This window comes from Mustelus asterias, chromosome 13 (genome assembly GCF_964213995.1).
Source record: "Mustelus asterias chromosome 13, sMusAst1.hap1.1, whole genome shotgun sequence".
Lineage (NCBI taxonomy): Eukaryota > Metazoa > Chordata > Chondrichthyes > Carcharhiniformes > Triakidae > Mustelus > Mustelus asterias.
In genome coordinates this window covers 99,354,881-99,367,894 of record NC_135813.1, presented here as the reverse complement: position 1 = coordinate 99,367,894, position 13,014 = coordinate 99,354,881, and the positions used below count along the sequence as shown (strand labels likewise).

Here is a 13,014-nt window from a genome sequence, read left to right as displayed (position 1 = left end):
TCACATACATTAGTATACAGTGAAAAGTATTGTTTCTTGCGCACTTTTCAGTCAAAACATACCGGTCATAGAGAAGAAAACAAGAGAATGCAAAATGTAGTCAGTCATAGCTAGGATGTAGAGAAAGATCAACTCAATGCAAGGTAAGTCCATTCAAAAGTCTGATGGCAGCAGGGAAGAAGTTGTTCTCGAGTCGTTTGGTACGTGATCTCAGACTTTTGTATCTTTTTCCCAATGAAAGAATACGGAAGAGAGAATGTCCGGGGTACGTGGGATCCTTAATTATGCTGGCTGCTTTGCCGAGGCAGTGGGAAGTGTAGACAGAGACAATGGATGGGAGGCTGGTTTGTGAGATAGATTGGGCTCCATTCACGACCTTTTGTAACACTGCAGTTATCTAGTGGTGGTGAGGGACATTTGATAAACTATATCCTAAGGGAAGGTGTCAAGGTCTTGATGTTCAACTGTTACAAATCCCCTGGAGGAATAAAAAAAATAATCCACGCGAACCACTCAGGAGACGGATCGAAATCTGATGTTGCAGCAAGCAGGAATTGAAATTTAACACAGGCAATTTAACAGGGTGAGCAGAGACTTGGGGCTGGGTTTAAACTCAACCTGAAAGACAGAACGAGTTCTCAATCCTACAGGCCAATTACTGCACTCCCAAAAGTGATTTGAAAGGCATTGTGTACAAGCACCAAACATCATAATTTTGGCTTTAGGATCAGACCTGCCAATTTGCAACAGCCTTGCAGCGAGGGAGGAAGTACAAGATTCCTGGTCACTGACGGAACTGTTCAATGATCCCTCCTCTCCCGCACAGACATTGCCTTTACACAGACCATTATCCCTTCCCAGCCACAGCACTGATACAACATTTCCTTCCTGCTCACAGCCACTGAACTTCAGGATTATTGAATACGTGTCAAGTACTTTGGGATATTTCAGAGATGTTCAAAGAAGCTCATATAAAAGCAAGTCCACCTGTCTTTCATTGATTAAATCCATCATCAACACGTTCAAATTCAAATCAGATAAGATTGCTCTCCCTTTACTCGATTCTGGTCACTTCTTCTTCACTCTGTTGAGGAGTCACTGAATCTTAATAAAGATAAATCTGTCTTTGAAATTCTAGAGTTAAGATTGGTCAATGACGTTAAATTGAACAAGTTGGAAGTCTCAGCAATTGCAAAGATGTCACATTCACAGTACAAGAAGGTTGTGCATTGTCCAAAGTTACCCGGGTAAAGCCATACCAATTGGAAAAAGGGGCACCTCTTCGAAAATATTTGAAAAATCTCTGAAATGGTGTTCAGCTCGTATACAGGACAAAACATGAGGAATGTTGGCCGCCAGTCCGCGAACTGGTTGTGAAGTTCCTTGGTCCTAAAAGACCAATCCAAAATTCAGCTGGAGGTTCACCGCTGCATCGGGGCTGTGCTACTGTAGAAGTATACATGGTGGCAATCATATGTTACATGATAGCATCAAAGAACAAAGAAAATTACAGCACAGGAACAGGCCCTTCGGCCCTCCAAGCCTGCACCGACTGTGCTACCCGACTGAACTAAAACCCCCTACCCTTCCGGGGACCATATCCCTCTATTCCCATCCTATTCATGTATTTGGCAAGACGCCCCTTAAAAGTCACTGTCGTATCCGCTTCCACTACCTCCCCGACAGCGCGTTCTAGGCACCCACCACCCTGTGTAAAAAACATCATGCTCGTCGACTGGTGTGCAACCACTATGAGGACAGATGAAGCGTTCTGTTTGCTTGTGCAAGTTCCAATTCAGTGTATGCTCTCAGTGCTGAAACTGACCACAAATATCTTTTATGAAATCACCCTGCAATGTGACTACGAGTTTAAAGTTTATTTATTAGTGTCACAAGTAGGCTTACATTAATGCTGCAAGAAGTTACTGTGAAAATCCCCTAGTCGCCACACTGTTCGGGTACACGGAGGGAGAATTTAGCACTGCCAATGCACCTAACCAGCATGTCTTTCCGACTGTGGGAGGAAACCGGAGCACCCAGAGGAAACCCACGCAGACACGGGGAGAAGGCGCAGCCTCCGCGCAGACAGTGAGCCAAGGCTGGAATTGAGGTGCTATGAGGCAGCAGTGCTAACCACTGGGCCACCATGCCGCCCATAGAAGAGTGATAATGAGGCTATCAGCCTATGACCCAAGGATATTAGATACACCGATTGATGCAAAAGCAATGGTTCAGAATGAAAAAAATGTTGAAGCTTATTATAGTGTACGGTAATCATGTCTGAGAGAGCCAGTCCGGGAGATGAGGCTGATCAGAAGTGGAGATGGCTTTGGAATGCTCATCTAAACTACAATGATAGGATGTCTATATGGTAAATCAAGATCCCTCTCCAGGTACATAACTGCATTGGGACTGTAAATATATTAGCAGGTGAAACATTGCATGAACAGGAGTAGGATTGCAATTTACACCAATTAATATTGCAAAAGATTTATCCTGGATCATAGAGAAACCTGAAATTAGAATCCATAAAGCCCAAGTGAGATGTTGATCCAGAACAAACCACAACCTTGTTCATGGAATTGTTCAGCCTGTTTAAATGAAGGAACAAGGTGATCATCAAATTAAATTGCTGCAAGAAAATTGGAGAAGAAACATTCAGAAAAATTCCAAAGATACAGATAAAGACTAGAGTAATGTAGATAATTGTACACAGATCAGTACTGGTTTCAAGTATGAGTCAATTATAGTTAGGTGCATTGGCCACGCTAAATTCTCCCTCAGTGTACCCGAACAGGCGCTGAAGTGTGGCGACTGGGGGATTTTCACAGTAATTTTACTGCAGTGTTAATGTAAGCCTACTTGCGACTAATAAATAAGCTTTCAAACTTTAAAAATATCACAGAGTCCCTAAGAAGGGTCATAATTGAAATTAGGTTTTTTTCCATTTTTGATAAAAGGTCTGTCTCATAAAGTAAAAGCACTTGAGCAAATATGCGAAGTGTCTGTATAGACTATTTCACAGACAACAAATCCCATTTTCCCACACTCGCAGTTTTGTATGCTGTGGCATTTCAAGTACTCATCTAAATACCTCTGGTAACCACATCATAACAGCAGGTGTGGATGTTTGGAAGGTGTAACCATGTAAGTGTACCCTATTAGTAATTAATTATAATTAGACACGTAGAGGCTCTAATTGGTAACAATATTCACCTGACAGAACTATTAGTTGTAATTGGATATCGATGACTTCAGAACAAATGCATCCTCGTGACTGGTGTATGTGAATTACTTGTAAGATAAGCAAAGATATAATAATGCATGTCATGTATCACTCGGGAAGTCTGGATGCCACCCTGTGGAAGGCAGACTTCCTCGCTGTAGCTTGAAAAAAAAGGCCGATTTAAAACTCTGAAAGTTTGGTCTGGTCTATCGAGGGTGTAAAGCATGTGTTCACTGGATAGCGGTGAAATTCCATATCAGGTAGGTAGGCACAAAGTACAGATAGAGGAAACCACGTGTTCTACCCAGGTCAGCCTTCAATTGAATCCTACAATCCAATCATCACAGCTTCCAAATTGATTCTTCTGCGATTCCAGAACTGTTATCCCGAATTCCCTAACTACACCATTCCCAGTATTAATGATGCTCTGCACGAAGAAAAACCTTCTGACATTGGTCCTAAACTTGCCTTTTACCTGCTGGTCCTTCTGCAGTGTTTTCATTTGCTCCAGTGCTGAGGAGTAACCTATTCTATTGCAAATACTACTCCACTATAAAACTCCCTTATACTTGTCCCCGTTCATTGAAGAGTCCACATTTTGATCATCTTTCCTCCTAACTCCTCAGCATTAAGCTCATGGGCTGCCTCTACATTACTGCCAGCCAGGGTGTTAATGTTTCACTTTTAGGGGCAGCACGGTGGGCACAGTGGTTAACACTGCTGCTTCACAGTGCCAGGGATCTGGGTTCGATTCCAGCCTTGGGTGAGTGTGTGTGTGTGTGGAGTTTGCACCTTCTCCCCGTGTCTGCGTTGGGTTTCCTCCGGGTGCTCCGGTTTCCTCCCGCAGTCCAAAGGTGGGCGAGTTAGGTGGATTGGTCATGCTAAATTGCCCCTTAGTGTCAGGGAAATCAGCAGGGTAAATGCGTGGAGTTACAGGGATAGGACCTGGGTGGGATTGTTGTCGATGCAAGCTCGATGGGCCGAATGGCCTCTTTCTGCACTGCAGGGATTCTACGATGCTGCCTTGTTGATTAAAACTGACCTCGAACCAGCCTGTCCGAAGTATTACATAGCTTCAGCCCAAAATCATTGGACCTACACTTTGACGATTTGTTTCAGGGAGGGGTGCAGGGTAAGCACTGGGGAGTAAGAGCAGTTTCAACATTCCCCACTTGTGTTCTTATAGTATTTAGGGACCTTGTTTCTAAGACAGACTCTCACTCTGGCTTAAGAGAAAGAGAATTCCTTTTGCGGGTGGATAAGAACACGGTGGTAAGCTCACGTGTCAATCGCAGATTTTATACCACTTGGCAATCTCTTGGTGGCTCATTTGCATGTTCATAGTTGAGTCCTTGCCTAATTGAATCATGTCCCCGTGTCCCACACAGTTCACCTCATCATCCATCTTATTACTCCACAGACAAGGTACTAAGTGTGCACAGATGCAATGCTTTAAACTGTGAAGACAGCCAAAACTCACAGATCGTATATACTATAGGAACAGAATATGCAACAGATGCACAGCATTTATATGAACACTCAAATATCAGAACGATAAAATAAATATAGCGATTGACTGAGTGCACATGCTGAGCAGACGTAAGCAGAATTGTTAATTGAGGAGGTAAATATCGGGTAAAGATTCAATTCTGCCTCCACGCTCGATGGAATCTGAACAATCAAACTTCTCAGGTGCCACAGACCCGCTTCTTCCTGGGAGTTTTAACTCAATTCTTCATGTTTCACGACTCTGGAATTAAAACTCCCCAAAAGCCTTCACATTTCTGAATCTGCTTAATTGAATTAAAGCCAAGCGACGTGCAACAGTTGGTCATTTAAAAGGGATTTTTCAGTCAGAGAATTTATGTTGGCACACTTCGAACTGGTGTTCTTTCCAAACTCCCCTCCCTAAAAAAACTATCACACAGGTCCCAGTTAACCATAAGGTATAGATTTCTGGGTATCAAGTCATTAACTACACAGGAATGCCAGTTGTTTGCCTGCCCTGATAGGTGTATGTTTCAGCACTGTACACATCGAATTTCCCGATTGCTTTTAGCATTCATGATGTCCCAAGCGTCACCATCAAACATCGTCACCCCGCTTGTTTACAGGCCGCACCACAAGTGGCGAATTACACGTCGAAGTTACAACACATAGTTCAAATGGCGCATCATTTATGTTCAGTCATCCACCCACAACTTGACATAAATACAACAGATGAGATAGCATTTGGATCAACAGGCTTTTTGTGTCACAGTGGGGTCGGTCAGCCACACGGTAACAGAGTCTGACTAACAAGGCGTCAGTTGCGCAGCAATAGGGACTGCAGCATTGGTGAAAGGATCTGCAAAGGGAAAATTATCTCACAACAGCGGAGTGCGCCTGCTTCCTTAGTTACAGGACACTCCACCTTCTCCAAAAAAAATCAAAGAAAAACTGCCCTACCTTTGACCACTTGGGGTTTAAGAGCCGGGCTTTAACTGCATCATCCAGGGCCTTCTCATATTCGTTCAGCTTCACCAGAACAGCTGAGCGGTTGCTATACAGGATGCAGTTCTGAGGGTCAGCTGCGATGGCCTCAGTGTAGAGTTGGACGCCGGTTGTGAAATCTCCACTCTGGCATGCTGCATTACTCTCTCGAACTTTCTCAATGAAAGCTGCTTTGCTCAGAGTGTGAGCATTGCTGCTTCCAGAGATTCTACGCATCAGGCTCTCTTCGAAGACGGAACTCTGCAACGAAACAAAATATAACATTTTATTTTTCAATAAGAATGTTTCCTTTCCTCCAGTATCAGCTCTTGCTGCGGTACAATCCCGCAGCACAGTGGTTAACACTGCGGCCGCACAGCGCCAGGGACCCGGGTTCAATTCACAGCTTGAGTCACTGTCTGTGTGGATTCTGCACGTTCTCCCCGTGTCTGCGTGGGTTTCCTCCCACCGTCCAACGATGTGCACATTAGGTGCACTGGCCGTGCTAAATTCTCCCTCAGTGTACCCGAACAGGCACCAGAGGGGATTTCACAGTAACTTCATTGCAGTGTTAATGTAAGCCTACTTGTGACACTAATAAATAAACTTTATACATACTCACGCTCAAGACCGTTGTTCAATGGGTATTTATGAACATAGACAGGGAGTACTGGGGTTATAAGTAACAAGCTCTACCCTATCCACACCCAAAGTCCACAAGTGTGGTTCCTCGCAGAGGGTACAGGACACTGATTCAGAACTGGCTTGGCCATAGAAGACAGAGGGTAGCGGTGGAAGGGTGTTTTTCTGAATGGAGATCTGTAACTAGTGGTGTTCTGCAGAGATAGTGCTGGGACCTCTGCTGTTTGTAATATATATAAATGACTTGGTAGAAAACATAGCTGGTCTGATTAGCAAGTTTGTGAATGATACTAAGATTGGTGGAGTTGCAGTTAGTGATGAAGATTGTCAGAGAATACAGCAGGGTATAGATAGGCTGGAAAATTGGGCGGAGAAATGGCAGATGGGTTTTGCAGAGTAGGACTTGATTGCATTGATTGACAGTAATATCAGGTGACTGGGTGGAGCTAGGCTTACACAAAGAAATCAAGTTTAGAAGCTGCTTGGAGTTATTAAAGAGCAGTGCCTCTCTTTTTCCCTCTCTGGATTTAGAGATTGGAATCTGCCGGCAAATAAGTCTCTTTCTCTGAGATTCTGCTGTTTGCAGGTGGATCTTTCTCTGGAGGTTGCTGCATGAGAAATTAGAATGTGGAGATGCCGGTGTTGGACTGGGGTAAACACAGTAAGAAGTCTAACAACACCAGGTTAAAGTCCAACAGGTTTATTTGGTAGCAAAAGCCACTAGCTTTCGGAACAAGCTGTCCCTTCGTCAGGTGGGTGGGAGTTCTTGTTCCGAAACACAGCTTGTTCCGAAAGCTAGTGGCTTCTGCTACCAAATAAACTTGTTGGACTTTAACCTGGTGTTGTTAGACTTCTTACTGAGAAATTAGAAGACCGGTTTCTATCTGGATCTCTGTCCAGAGGTGTTAAAAGGCTGGAAATCTAACATCTGCTTGAGCATATCAGTTTTTGGTGCGAACAGGTTCTAAAAAGGGAATTTATGTCTTTGGGGCAGGTTGCTTAAATTGGAACTATAGAGATTGCGAAGAAGTATGTGAAGAAGTATGCCTTGTCATAGTTAAGTGTTCCCAATTGGTAAAAGTTATGCTAATTCTTTTTGTATATTTTAACTCTGTTCTTAAATAAAAAGTTTGTTTTGACTCCTCGTGGGCCAATTGAATCAGACCTGGGGCAAAACATCTTATGCTCACCCTAATGCCACAATCAAAAAGAAAAGTTAGGGTCTAGGCTAACTTCATAAAATACCTTGGAGTTTCTGATCTGGTCCCTAACAGACATCATGGCCAGAATTCTCCCATCCCGCCCACCACTGGAATTCTAGCAGGCGGGGGTCGGACCATGTAAAGGTCCATTGAAGTCGGGCGGGAATCTCTGGTTTTCAGGCAAGTGCGGCCAGAGAATCCTACCCCTTATGGCAGCTCTCAAGTAGGGATCTTCTCTCTGCTGACCACACAGGACTGCTGTCTGCCTGTGAGAATCATCGATTTATAGGGAAACTTATAACCGGATTTCAATAGGGGCCTCCTCTTCCCATGGCATCGTGAAACATATTATCCTTGTTGTCAGGTAGAAATGCTAATAAACTCTCTTTGACTCCAACTCCCTTTCAGCTGAGAATAAATGGGCAGTTTACAGCACAACGACTTGATACATGGAAGATCCTTCGGGGACTTTGGGAGACTGAGAATCTACTCACTGGAAACTCAAGGGACTGCTGCCATTGTCTTCAAGTATAAATAGTTCCACTTTCTTCTTCATCTCAGTAAAACAACCTAAGCCATCCTCTGATCACTAACTATTAAGGCATCCAGGCTCCCTGTCAGGCAGTCTGCAGTAAAGGTCATATAACCCCCTTCATTTACCCTAAACTTAAAGCTACAGTCCCAAAATATGATGTTATACAGCTCATAATTGTAGTAAGGCGCATTCGCGCACAAACCAATATGAGCACAGACCCCCTCGCACACAGACCCCCTCCTGCGCACAGAGCCGCACAGTGTCTCAGCTAAAATGTTCTTCAAATCATCCTTCACCTATGACAAAGCCAGCAGAGATTAATAATGCCTTTTAAATGAGCTAAAATGCACATTATACATCAGAATAATAAAATGGAAAATGAAATGTAAATGCGCCACTTTCAGTCCCACATCCGTTTTAATAAAGATCTCCAGCTGAATAAAACTCCAGCTTGCTAGATTTTAAACTCTTTCACCTCAAATCATCTCATTCCTCTAGATTTCTGCCAATGACTGGGGACAGGTGGGTTTTGATGATTACTTGGGTGAATTGTGAAATAAATCTACGTTAACGCCTTTCACTGAACTGAACAGAATTAAGAATCACCATGAAAACTGAGAATCAATAATAATTTGAGGCTAACTGGATCTTGTGATGTTCCATTGAAAACTACTTTATATTGTTATTTAAAATGCCTTCAGCTCTTCCAAGATATTTTTTTTAACTTGAAAGGTAGAACTGTAGAAGAATTCAAAATTCAGGTAAGTGGAACAAATCAAAATGTGAAAATTCCAAATATTTCACCAGAAGCTTTGAGCATGAAAATCGCCTTCTGAGCTCCTTCCCTGCGAGACTCCCACATCCAAAATGCAGAGCAAGCATGTTGGAATGTATTTCTACACATTAAACATGCTTGGGTTCCACGGTACTCTCAGTGTAACCACTTGTTCACCCACATCATGGACCGACGTTTTCAGGTCATTTTTGTGCAGTCAGTGTTTGGTCAGCTTTAGATGGGTTTTCCAGGTTGGCACACTTGGCTAACTTCATCCAATACGGGGCTTGGCACTTGACCCAAGCATGTTTAATGTGTAGAAATACATTCCAACATGCTTGCTCTGCATTTTGGATGTGGGAGTCTCGCAGGGAAGGAGCTCAGAAGGCGATTTTCATGCTCAAAGCTTCTGGTTGGTTTTCAACAGTGGAATACAATACAGAAGGAGGCCATTTGCCCCATCGAGTCTGCACCAACCACAATCCCATCCAAGCCCTATTCCCATAACCCCACACATTTACCCTGCTAATCCCCCTGACACAAGGGTCAATTTAGCATGGCCAATCAGCCTAACCCACACATCTTTGGACTGTGGGCAGAAACTGGAGCACCCAGAGGAAACCCATGCAGACACAGGGAGAGCGTGCAAACTCCACACAGTGTCCCGAGGCCGGAATTTTGTAACACAATTGCTTTTCATTCTCTTCTGCTCATTCGCACCTATCCCACATATCGGGCCAAGTCTGGTGGCCTTCTCCAGTGGCCATCTAACCCAACACTGACAACGCAGAGGTGCATCAGCATGATGTGACTTGCCTCACTGCCGCTCCCATTTTCCCACAAGTCTTCAACTGTGCTTCGCACATCTCACCAACCGAGAAAATGGGATGAAAGAGTACAATATCAAGGGTAAGACTCTTAGCAGTGTAGAGGATCAGAAGGACCTTGGGGTCCAGGTCCATAGGACTCTTAAATCGGCCTCACAGGTAGAGGAGGTGGTTAAGAAGGCGTATGGTGTGCTGGCCTTCATCAATCGAGGGATTGAGTTTAGGAGTCGGGAGATAATGATGCAGCTATATAAGACCCTCGTCAGACCCCATTTGGAGTACTGTGCTCAGTTCTGTTCGCCTCCATTACAGGAAGGATGTGGAAATGATTGAAAGGGTGCAGAGAAGATTTACAAGGATGTTGCCTGGATTGGTTGGCATGCCTTATGAGGATAGGTTGAGGGAACTCGGTCTTTTCTCCTTGGAGAGACGAAGGATGAGAGGTGACCTGATAGAGGTGTACAAGATGTTGAGAGGTATAGATCGGGTGGATTCTCAGAGGCTTTTTCCCAGGGCTGAAATGGCTGCTACAAGAGCACACAGGTTTAAGGCGCTGGGGAGTAGGTACAGAGGAGATGTCAGGGGTAAGTTTTTCACTCAGAGGGTGGTGGGTGAGTGGAATCGGCTGCCGTCAGTGGTGGTGGAGGCAAACTCGATGGGGTTTTTTAAGAGACTTCTGGATGAGTACATGGAACTTAATAGAATTGAGGATTATAGGTAAGCCTATACATAAGCCTAGGTAGGTAGGGACATGACTGGCGCAACTTGTGGGCCGAAGGGCCTGTTTGTGCTGTATTCTTTCTATGTTCTAACACAATGCGATATTTTAGAAACATAGAAACTAGAAGCAGGTGTAGGCCATTCGGCCCTTTGAGCCTGCTCTGCCATTCATTATGAATTTGATGATCAGCGATGATCAATGCCCTAATCCTGCCTTCCCCCAAATCCCTTAATTCCTTAATTCCTTTAGCCCCAAGAGCTATATCAATAGAAAGTTAGTTTTGTCGAATCTTGCCATTCACTGTAAGACTCTGTACACCAGTGATGGGTAAGCTAGGCTAGTGAGTGGGCCACATGAGTTTTCTTTTCCTCTTCTGCATCTCAGTGGGCCACAAATTTGAAATCAGGCTTGTTCACTAACCATGACCCCATGAATAAGATTAAATACGTTTAATACAGTAAGAAGTCTCACAACACCAGGTTAAAGTCCAACAGGTTTATTTGGAATCACGAGCTTCCGGAGCGCTGCTCCTTCATCAGGTGAGTGGAGGTAGGTTCACAAACACGGTATATATAGACAAAGGCACAATTTCCAAGATAATTACAGAAAGCTCGTGATTCCAAATAAACCTGTTGGACTTTAACCTGGTGCTGAGAGACTTCTTACTGTGTCCACCCCAGTCCAACGCTGGCATCTCCACCTCACATTTAATATACGCTGAATATTTCATAACAAGAAAATGCTTAAATCGATTATGTATCAATAGAACTGTCATTAAATTCAAATGGTTAAAAACAAAAAGAAATATTTACTCTTTGAACGCAGAGGGAGCGCGCAACTCTCAGTCAATGTTGTGTTCAAATCAGCGCACACCTCACTTCACGTACCTTGTTTTAAGTATGTTTCACTTCAATCATACCAGTAAGGGGAAAAAAAAACTACATGGATGGAAATCAGTGGAATGTGGCAACCTTGCGCGTGAGCAACAGTCAGTAAAATGTCTCGTGGGCCGCACTCGCAACACACTTGGGCCACACGTGGCCCCCTGGGCCACAGGTTGGCCACCACTGCTGCATACGGTTCCTTGCGATTCTAGCCCTTTCTGCTGATGCGAAACAACAGCTTGCATGTTCACTTCAGACACAGACATGGTGACACGGATCTTCAGAAGGAAGGAGCTGGCACAAGATCACAATCCACAAGCTATTTTTAGAGATGAGAATTAATGTTTGGCTTTGCAGCTCCGCGTAACCACAAGATCAGACATCTCTGAAACAGTCAGCGACAAGCGCTCAGGAGTGTGGAGCACTTTCGGGCCAGACACAGATAAATTATTCCCCTCACTAACTTAAAAGATGTGCAGCATTACCAATCACGTTGTGGAAATGCTATAGCAACCAAATGTCTACACCATAGCAACAAAGGCAAGCTCCCAGCAACAGCAGGTGGTCCCACTCTAAGCTGAGACACAAAACATGTGGCGTGCCGAAAATCATTGACCTTTCACCCTTTCAGATGTAGCCATTCCCGTGCTTGGATGCACTCCGTCCTCACCGTCCCGCTTAAGATCAAGAAGACAATTGATGGCAATCACGCAGAATTATTTCATTGTAACCCTGAACTCGATGTCACAATGCCAAAGCTGCGTAAATGCACAGCGCTGCAAGCAGTGTGCTTCCAAGCAACCTTTTTTTAAAAAACATACTCACAAATTGGACGTCATTGAATCCCTACAGTGCAGAAGGAGGCCAATCAGCCCATCGAGTCTGCACCGACCACAATCCCATCCAGGCCCTATCCCCGTAACCCCACACATTTACCCTGGCACTCGGGTCAATTTTAGCCTGGCCAATCAACCTAATCCGCACATTAAGAAGTCTCACAAAACCAGGTTGAAGTCAAACAGGTTTATTTGGAACTGTGGGAGGAAACCAGAGCGCCCGGTGGAAACCCACGCAGACACGAGGAGAATGTGCAAACTCCACACGGACAGTGACCCGAGGCTGGAATTGGACCCGGGTCCTTGGCGCTGTAAGGCAGCAGTGCTAACCACTGTGCCACCCCATGTTGAAACACTTCATCTAATTACTGTACTTTTGAAATGCGGTAGATGGAAACAACCACTACCTTTGCAAGCTGCATCCCAGAGACAGCAATGGTTATTCATGTTTTTACAAATGACCTACTTAACAAGAGGCAATGTAACTTTCATTTCCATGTAATACTGACATAGTTATGTCTACATATGGATGGGATAAAGTCAAGGGTTTATTATCCAGAGGACAATGGTTTCAGAATGTTCCTCTTAAGTTCTCTGGTTTTATTTTCTTTCAGAAAACACTGTGTTCCATTAAATTCATGTCAATTTTAAATTCAATTTTAAACAAAACTGGCTTTAATTTGCTCCCCAGCACTTTGTTCTTTTTTATATGCTGTCTGCCAGTTAATAAAGTGGGAATGTCCCCTTCCCCCTAACATATCCATACCACTGGGAGGTAGGCAAAAAGATCCTGGACCCTGCCCCCCCCTTTCCCCAACCTGACATCAATCCACAAACAACATCAACCCAGTAGAGAGAAAGTTAAGGGAGTATTTGATAGAAGTGCTTATTTTA

General features: G+C 44.1%; 1 protein-coding gene across 4 annotated transcripts in view; it reads right to left on the bottom strand.

Annotated features, from left to right (window-relative positions):
* Positions 1-13,014, bottom strand: part of ttc28 (tetratricopeptide repeat domain 28) — a 764,757-nt gene that overhangs the window by 703,279 nt on the left and 48,464 nt on the right. For all 4 annotated transcript variants that reach the window (XM_078227381.1, XM_078227383.1, XM_078227382.1 and 1 more), the window contains exon 2: positions 5,675-5,959. In XM_078227381.1, coding sequence (XP_078083507.1) covers positions 5,675-5,959 — 285 coding nt within the window. The remainder of the gene's footprint in view (positions 1-5,674; positions 5,960-13,014) is intronic.